Consider the following 10,049-nt stretch of genomic DNA (forward strand, 5'->3'; position numbering starts at 1 on the left):
AAAAAAAAATAAAATAAAATTACATCAGTGATGACCCCTAAGTTTATATCTCTTCTTCAGACTATACTTTGAACTGCACACTCATTCAACTCCCTCTGTGACATAACTATCCACTGCAGTCCATGAGATAGCACCAGTTAGCGTGTCCAGTCAGAGCTCTAGGTTTGCCCTGTGTTTGCTCCTTCCACAATTTGCCTGTCTCAGGAAATGGCAGCCATTCATTCAGAAGCTCTCGCCGAAACCTTGGTAGTCATTTTAAATGTGTGTGTGTGTGTGTGTGTGTGTGTGTGTGTGTGTGTAACTCCCCTACCAGCAAGTTAGTATTTTCCCATATAAATGTCACTTTCCTGTTATTTTGTCTTATATTAGCGTTACATTTGTTTTCACTAATAAGCTAACATTGATACTACATTTGTTTTCACTAATAAGCTAACATTGATACATTATTATTAAAGCTTCATCATTTTCATAGAGTTCATACTCTGTATTATATAAGTGTGTGATTTTTTTACAGATACGTAATGCACATATCTGCAATTGTATACAAAATAGTTTCGGTACTCTGAAAATCTGCAGTGCTTCATCTGCATGCATTTCTGCCCGTGCAGAGCCTCTCCCAGCGGCTTTCCAACTTTTCTCTTCCTCTGTAGTTTCAACATTTCAAAAATGTTACGTAGTTGGGATTATGCAGCATGTAGTCTCTTAGATTGGCTTCTTTTAGCAATATACTTTCTTGCTATGGTAGTACTGTTTGCTTGGGGGGTGGGGTTAGCTATTCTATTTTATCAAATGATTTGTCAGTTTTTAATCTGCAATTTCTTTTTTTTCAGTTTTTTTTTTTAGCACATTATATATTGTGTAATGATTATATTACTTGTGGGGACTTTGTCCATGATTCTCTCATCCCCTTCCACCAATCTCTTGCTCCTCTTTGTCTCGGGAAAAGGACTATATGAGTGATGAAATAACAGGGTGGTAGGACTGATTTCATCAGCACATTACTGGAGATAGGCTTTGTCATGGGCTTTAATACTAAAAGGCTGCGTATTGTCTTGACATTGACTCCATTGTTTTTTCCCTGTAATTTAAAATTATTTCTTCTTTTTTTTTGAATCTGATTTGTTTTTAATTAATTATTATGGTCACATATAAATTTGTGCTCATGTCATACCTTCCTCACTTTAGTCCTTCTAATGAGCTGACAGGAAGTACCACTACCAGTCACACATACAACAGTAGTTTTATTTATTTTTTATTTTTTTTACGGAACCGGGGATTGAACTCAGGCCCTTGTGCTTGCCAGGCGAGCGCTTATTCTACTGAGCCATCTTCCCGGTCCCACAACAGTAGTTTTAGTCTTGTGTTTTTGAATAGTTGTTTAAATACTACCCTAAACAGTAACTCAGTCTGACCTAAAGAATTCAAAAGTCTAACTTGCTATTATATCATGCTAACTCTTAAAAGGATCTGAATTTACAGATCAACTATGAAATGTGAGAAATGTTAAATATTCTTTATTTGGTATTATACATACACCACACTAAAATGCCTTTCAATAAGTAAAAGGCAGCACTTTTTAGATATAGGGAATTCTAATTAAACTGGCATAGTCAAGACTAAAAATATAGCTTTCTTGTCTTCAACCACTCCCTTTACCAGGCTAATAAACACAAACTGAAACAGGGGAGTCTTGGTTGGTTTTGAGACAATGAAAGATTCTCTCAGTATTTAAACATATTCACATAACCAGTTATTTAAATCTAAATATAAAACCAACCTTCAGTAGTTTTGAGATGATATTCTCAATCTTTGTGAAAAGTTGAACATTACTAATCAAGTCCAACCATGTATTTAGAAGGGAAAACAGTGATAGTATTTACTGAACTGGAATTACTATCAAATCTTAAATTAAAAAAAGATATACATTTAACTACAAGCCAATTTTATTTAAATCAGGACTGTCCAATAAAAATATTCTGTCAGCCACTCATGATCTGAATTCTGGTGTATGAGATTAAATTATGGTACACATACAAAAGCCATGAGACATTTCTGTTCTGTAATAAATAAGGCAGTGACTATTACTCATTAGTAGCTTTTTTGAGGTAAGCTATTAAGTCTGCCCTTTCTCCCTTCTTCTTGATGCCAGCAAAGATCATTTTTGTTCCTGGGATGTACTTCTTGGGATTCTCCAAATACTCCAGCAATGTATCCTCTCCCCAGGTGATACCTTTGTTCTTGTTGGCATCTGTGTAAGAGAAGCCAGCAGCCTGACCTGTCTTCTGCCCAGAGACCATGGAGATCTGGCCCAGTCTTGTGCTTGCCTCCCTTCTCAACAGTGTGGCACTGGGCACACTTGTGTACAAAAATTTTCTAGCTTTTCTCAACATCCCATTTTTAAACCTGCTGCAGCTTCCGCACCGGGTGGTCACTGCTCTTCCCTCATTACCACAAGGAAAGTTCCAGTTCAGAAGCCTGGTGTTCTGCTCTCTAGCCCAAGGACATGCCCATCCGCGGCTAAGTACCGGTGTTCTTAAAATTATTTCTGAAAGTATAGACTTTAAGTTTGTGTTTAAATCTTCTAAATTTCTTTAATGACAGCTATTTTGTTTGAGGCCTGAATAATAATGAAGTGATTTCTGTCACTTGGAATCCCTTTATATCAGGATGTGTGTCCTCAGCTTACCTCTGTTGGGTTCACCTATTGTTTGGGAGTTGGTGAAACTCCCAATTGTGGCAGCTTCTTTCAATTTAAACAGCACTTTTTCAGTCTTCTTCTAAAAAAAAAAAAAGACTCAAATTTATTTATTTTAGCAGAATGGCTTCTCCCTGAGGTGAAGAGCCACACAGCACAGCTTGTTTGGGAAATCCCCTTGAGATTATAGCTACTTTGATTTGCAAACAGCATTTTTAACCAGGAGGGCATTGGCATGACTCCTGACGGAGGGCTCTGTTGTCCCTGGACCTTCCTCAGGATTCAGCTTGTAGATGAACATGGCCTCTCCAGTGCTCTGATACAATGCTCTGGTTAGTTTTGCATTGTGCTTCAGTTGCATTATGACATATCACTTACGTATGTCATGATCAGCCAGATCAAGGCGCTGGGTGCCTTTTATTGACAAGGCTGCAGCATGTACCAGTTGGGCCGCTTGAGAGCAGCAGATCCTGCCTTCTGTGTATTCAAATTAATACTAATTTTATTCTGTGATGCACTCTGTTTTAACAGCCTATTTAACTAAAATGAGTATTTTCTTCAATTTTTCATCCTTACTATTAATCTCCAGAGATTCCTTAATTTTAGGATCATTACAGAAAAATCAATGCTAAGGTTTATGGAAAGCATTTAAGTAGCTTGGACTAAGCACATTGGTTAGCTAATGTGGTTAACTAACCACACATTGGTTTGCTGTGTGTTTACGTCACACTTGTTTGCTGTCTTAAGCTTTAGAATCACTCTTTTCTTTTTCACTGTGTCGAGCTCACTTATGAATAGTTATTAGAAGGAAATATTTGCTATGAACATCAAAATTTATTACATTTAATCAGTAGCTATGGTTATCATTGATGTATTTCTTTCTTATGTAATTTTTTTCCCTTAAGAGTTAACTGAGTTGAAAAATTGAAGTTCTTATTAATATACAAGACATTTCCACATATAGATTTCTGTCTCTTATAAATGAAGGTTTCAAATTTACTGGTGATAATGTGAGATTATATATATTTTAGTAATGCTACTCTGTTGGCATTTTTATAATTATGTATGATTCTTTAAGGCTATCTTAAGAATTTGAAACTTTAGAACCTTTTGTTAAGATGATTATTACTAATACATTAAAAAACATCTGGTAAAAGCAGCATAAGCATTTTTCTGAGTTTATACTGTATCCTATAAAGGAGACAAATCAGAAACTTCTTGAATGAGGAAAGATAATATTAAAAAAAAAATAGCCTAGAAAGATCCTAGATAAGAAACTTTCACTGTGAGTCTTCCCAAGTGCTCTTCCAGTAAGGAGGCGGACACTGAGAAGAGGCCCTGCTCCCCCATCCCCCAACCCCTTGCGGTGTAAATGAGCTGGACGTGGGAACTTCCATTGCAGCTCTGACGATTTCCCTCACCTCTGGAAACAAAGCCCCCTTTACAGCACGGAGCTAATTTTCAAACCTTAAGGTTTCTCTCATGCGTGTTTTGAGTCATTCTGAGAAATGTTTTGCTGTTTATACTAAATAACTTGGAAAACAAAATATCAATTGAGAATGAAAGAAGAGTGAATCAGATGGAAATTTCTATCCAAATTCAATGTATGAGCTAAAATTCCCATACAGTTTGCTGAAGGAGAAAGACACAACCATGTTCCCCCTCTTAGCTTTAACAATATTGAAGAACAGAAAATACAGAGTTGTCTTACATGGTTTATTCTTCTTTTCCATGTCCCATTCTCCTCATAGTCTATGAGTTAGAGATGTTCAGAGAAATTGTGTTTAACTGTGGCATTGCAGTGGTTTCTATGTCCGTTATATACTGAGTTTTATGTATATTATATAGTGAGAAGTAACTGGGATACATACGAGAACAGAAGATTTAGATATGTTAAAATTTTAGTCATTTCATAGTCTGCCTCTGTCCCCACTCCCTTTCTTTTTACAAGGTCTTGCTATATAGTTTAAGCTAGCCTTGAAGTAACTATGTTGCACAGGCTGGCCTGTAACTCACGGTGACCCTCCTGCCTCAACTTTCCAAGTGCTGGGATTATGAACGTGTGCCACCACACCCAGCTTGTTTTTTGTTTTCATCATTGTAGAAAAAATTCAAGATGGGCAGTGTATAAAATTGATCTTTTCTATGACTATTAGTTTACCACTTAAAAAAATTATTTATTATTTATTTGTTACAGGGTCTCACTATGCAGTTAAAACTCATAGTGATCTTCCTGTCTCAGCCTCTCCAGTGCTGGGGTTACAGGTGTGTGCACCACACCTTGAGGCTGGCATGGCATATAGTACCTGGGATCGAACTCAGATCTTTGTGCTTGCCAGGCAGATGCTTAGGTGGCTGAGCTATCTCCCCAGTCCTAGTTTACCACTTTTGAGGAAGAAAAATATTTACATTAAAAGATTTGCATTGATGAAATAATGAGGGTATGCTGTCTTTTTTGAGGGTATCACTTTCCATCAGTATTCAGGAATGAAGTTTCTGATCAATGACTGAATGTTTCTGAATCTCTAACCTAAACTACTCGTATGAACAGAATTTAACCCACTGTCCTGTAACTCAACACAGGTGGAAATTATTATTTAAGGACTAAGTCAGTTTTGGGGAATACAGGACACATATTTAACAAAATAAGTGTTCCCTGCATTTCCACTAATGGCACAGTATAACTTAGTATGTGTGGGTTAGTATTTGTTTTTAACAAAAACTGTGGAGAGGGGTGTTTATGTCTCAGTTGGCAAAGTAGCAAAGCTGTTGTAGCTACTGTGTAGTAATACTTGTGTTCAGGGAGGACTTGACAGTTTGCAAAGCTCTTTTGTATGTGCTACTTCATTAATGCTTATAATAATCTTAAAGATGGTAATTATAGTGTTTGGACAGGATATCATGTCTGCATCTTGTACTATGAATAACCACTACAAAGATAACAATATGCAATGTATTAATTATTGAAACTGTCCTACTAATTGGTTTTGAAACTGTCTCATTGCTATTTGTTTCTCAATAAAATTACTAAAAAAAAAAAAAAAAAAAAAGATGGTAATTATAAACCCCATGCAAAAAGATGGGGAAATACTTATTGCAGTCTGTTTTTCCAAAATAATAAACCAGAATATAGTTTGTTCCACTATAAGATACCAAGTTGGAAAATTGAAAAATTAGTACCCCCGATCCATAGATGTACAAAGCCCTATTATCGTCCCCTTTTGTAGGCTCTTAAAACACAGTCTATCAGAAAGGCTAGGGGAATGCTTTTGTTCAGGACTGGAAGTTGACAGACAATCCTTAATTTACTATCTGAGACTACAGCTCTGAATGTATAGATTTTGAGCCCTCAGAAATTTCCTAGCATAATTGCCTACTTTTTCCTCAAAGTTTTATAATATGTTATCACTGACTGAGGGACTGTGACTACTAAATGTGTTATATCTTTATTTTTAGGATAAGAGAGATCTTGAAGGCATCTCGTAAACTGCAAGGTGATCCAGATTTGCCGACATCGTTTACTTTGGCCATAGTGGAGTCTGACTCAACAATAGTCTATTATAAGCTTACAGATGGATTTATGCTGCCAGACCCTCAGGTTAGTTTTGAGGTGACTGACAGTAAACAATGAAAAACGAAGAACATTATGATGTGATTTTAAGTGCAAATCAAGTCATTTTTAAAGAACTTCCTCCTTTGCCATATAAAGATTTTTTTTAAAAAGGCCCAATTTTCTTACCTCATAAGATGCTTATGTTTTGTACAAAGTAACATCTTTCTAATTATTTTTATAAAAGTAATTTGATTCCCCAGCTGTATGGATAATTTTATATTTTCCCACAATATTTCATAGGGTTGTTGTCTGTTTAATTCTTTACTGAGTAACTGAAGTGGAACGTAAAAGCTAATAATAGTTTTAACCAAAAGAACACTTATTTAGGAAATATAAGTTTGTTGACATTTTGACAGGAACATTTTAATACAATAAGTGTTTTACATGGAATTACTTTACATACTTTGTTGGCATAATTGGGATAATTATCTTAAGTATCTTAACTTTACTTTTAAATTATATTATTTACTGGGTAAAGGGTCCATCCTAATATTTCCCCCCTTTATTTTTCAGAATATTGCCCTTAAAAGATGACATCTACACTTCTTGGTCTTATTTTATTCATAAGAGATTGGATTTGAGACCTACCTGCCTGCTTCATCTTTCTTTGCAGAGACTGACTCAGATTTTATCTCAAGATTGACTTAGTTGGTCCCATCCCATAGTTTTTATTTCTGAAGAATAAAATTTTCCCAGATACAAGAATTTATATAACTCAAAAACATGGAGCAATTGTTTAGGAACTTTTTAGATAAAGACAGTCTAAGTACAGTTGTATGCAGGTTAAGTTGTGGTTTTGTTCAGAGACATGGAACATGTGTTTTGTGTCATCCCATACTCAGCTGCCACGGCTAGGCCCCTGTGGAAACTCCCACCTTTCCCTCGTGCAGCACTCCCGGTGCCGTTCACAGTGCGGCGAGCTTGGGTGCCACTTCAGGTGCGTCTTTACATCGCAGAGTTTGCTTCTGCCTGTCCTTTCCTCCTTCGTAGAAAGTCAAAGATTTCTTTCAGTTGGCTTATTTTCTTGCTGTACTTTACTGCTACTATACTACTTTGATTGGTTGACTTTAAGTCAGAACTGAAAGTGTGCTCATAAGGGGTGTGAATTTACTTCCCTGCATTAATAAGGACCAGAGAAATGCTACCTTCAGGAGTACAGGTCCGCCTTTCCATTCTTTCTACCACCATCCTTGGCATAGCACAGCTAGACTATTTTAAAATAAGGGACAATACCAGGCCTAAAAATGTCTTCATTAATTAGAGCCACTTATTCCACTTTTACTAAATTGTAAATGTATGAAAAATTATATGCACAAAGATTTTCCAGGTGACATAACCTTTAGTAGCCCAGATTATAAGTCACTTAACAGTTTCATGTAGGAATCAGTACACTTTCTTTAAAAGGACAGAAAGTGAATGTTTTGGGCCTTTTGTAACATGGTCTGTCATAACTGCTCAGTACTGCTGTTTGAAGCTTGAACACAGCCATAGGCAATGAGCTTGGCTGTGTTCTAATAAAACTTTATTTATAAATTTGAGGCCATAGTTTTCTGTCCCCTAGTTTAGGTAAATCGTCAATAATCAGATATCCATGAATGGTATTTTATGTGCTCATTAAAAATTAATAACATGAAAAATATGAGAAAATATTAAAGCATACAAAACAGAATGAATGTAATGGTTTCACATGTGATTATGGCACATCAAAAATAAAAAGACGGTGAAGTAAATCAAATAATTAGCTGTGTTATAGTATGCCAACAGGGCAATAAGTAGATCACTTTGTTTTTACTCAGTATTTCATTTTTTATTTGTATTACTTTTGTAATAAAAATATTTTGAAGTAAAAAGGCATCTTGAAATCTGTGTGTGTTACCGATCATTGCATAGTAATATTGGCAACTTAAAATAGCACACTTTTTTGACCTTGTGATTTTTATAATCCATGATCTGGGTATAGGTTCATTGACTGCAGTTGAGGTGTTAGCAGGGCTACATTTTTGCCTGACATTTGACCAAGTAATTACAAAGCAATTACTGCTTTGTAATTTCTGTGGTCCTTGGCAGCCCTCTGAGAGCCTCAGTTCCTAATAGGACAGGAGACCACCCTTGGCTTTTTGCCACATGGGCCTTCCCACACAACTGGTCAGTTGCACTATCAAAGCAGCAAGGGAGAATGAAGCTTATAATCTTGTGTGATCGTCACCTTTGCCACATTCCACAGAAGCAGGTCAAAAGCCCCACCCATACCAGCGTCTCATGGGTGATCAAAAAACAACACTAACAGCAATGGAAAAAAAGAAAAAAGTTAGAAACATTACAAAATGGCATAACATATTATTCTTGGTTTGCAGTTATTCCTGGCTCCTTTTGATTGTAATTTGAGTTTCACTTTTATTCTTGATGTAAGCTAGTCACAACTCCTTTAAACTCCCTTTGCTTCACTAGAAACCCTGAAGATGCATCTATTCAGAATATGTACCTCTGTGACTCCAGGGGGCAGTTTGCAGATCGAAAAATCCTAAAACACTGTGTGATAAATTCTTAGTATCTCTTAGTTCCTCTACTATCTCATTGGATTCTGTTTGAGGACTTGCATTACAGTGCTAGAAAAACTACATTTTTGGATAGAAGTAAAACTTTTTTAGACAAGGTCTCACTGTAGTTCAGGCTGGACTTGAATTCACTATGTGTCTCAGTGTGGCCTCAAACTCAGTGATACTCCTGCCTCACCCTCCCAAGTGCTGGGTTTATAGGTGTGCACCACCACAGTCAGCTGAAATGGAAAACAACAAATGCCAGACTTGTGTGTCAAGTCTGGTGACCAGTGGGCCCCTTGGTAACTAGAAGATCGGAAGAGTCTTGGGTTTGGCTGTGAAAAGTACTTTCCCAAATTGTTAAAACCAGGACTCAATGCTATTGTATGTCCTGGGAGGTTTCGTGTGTTTCAGAAAGTTCCCTGTGTGCTTAGCTAAAGTTGCTCTGTCCAATGCCTGCTAATATGAATAATGGCCCAACATTGCTTGCAAAGGAAGGCAGCCATCTGTGTCTGTCTTATTTTAGTGGAAAACTAGGTGAAATGATTTGTTTGAGTAGTTTTATAATTGAGTTTACATTTGTCTCTCTTGTTAGACTGTGAGCTTCTTAACAGAACAAGAAGTCATGGCTTTTAAAAATACATCTCTGTATCCTGCCACTTTCCACAGTAACTGGCACATAGCAGACTTTCAATAAATATTTGTTGAACAAATGAATGCTAATTATAGAGGTGTTTGGTTGTACTGCGGCTTACTTGGGACCCGAAGGCAAACTGCAATGATCCGCTGGAACACTAGAGGGCACTGCCGGATCAGGCACATTCAGACTAGCCAGAGAGAAACTTGGAGACATGTTCTTGAGAATTTATCTTTAATTTGTGGGAAGTAGCATCAATAAAAATATAAATAAGTTTCATGTGTTCATACACCCCCTTTCTTTCTGGAAAGTCTCTAAAATTACATTCCACTGGCATTAAAAATGAGTTGATTCATGCCTTACTCAAAGTGTAGATCTATATTTAAAAATGAAAGCCTTTTTGAGGTGAAGGTGGGTGGAGCTGGGTGTCTTATTATCACTTATGGTTTTGTTCAAATCCATGTGAAATTTCTGTGCAAACACTTGACTTTTTCAATGAATTTCAGCATCAGTCACATTAGCAAGAAACCCCAGCTCTGAAATGCTCATTGTACTGGTAAAAGACAT

General features: G+C 36.6%; 1 protein-coding gene across 1 annotated transcript in view; it reads left to right on the forward strand.

The window, feature by feature from the left end:
* Tsen15 (tRNA splicing endonuclease subunit 15) overlaps positions 1-8,179 on the forward strand; it is a 27,696-nt gene extending 19,517 nt beyond the window's left edge. Inside the window, exons 5-6 of the mRNA XM_023706871.1 lie at positions 6,152-6,293; positions 6,822-8,179. Coding sequence (XP_023562639.1) covers positions 6,152-6,293; positions 6,822-6,842 — 163 coding nt within the window. The 3' untranslated portion in view covers positions 6,843-8,179. The remainder of the gene's footprint in view (positions 1-6,151; positions 6,294-6,821) is intronic.
* Positions 8,180-10,049: the final 1,870 nt, after the last annotated feature.

This window comes from Octodon degus, unplaced genomic scaffold, assembly GCF_000260255.1.
Source record: "Octodon degus isolate 3935 unplaced genomic scaffold, OctDeg1.0 scaffold00273, whole genome shotgun sequence".
In the NCBI taxonomy this organism is placed as follows: domain Eukaryota; kingdom Metazoa; phylum Chordata; class Mammalia; order Rodentia; family Octodontidae; genus Octodon; species Octodon degus.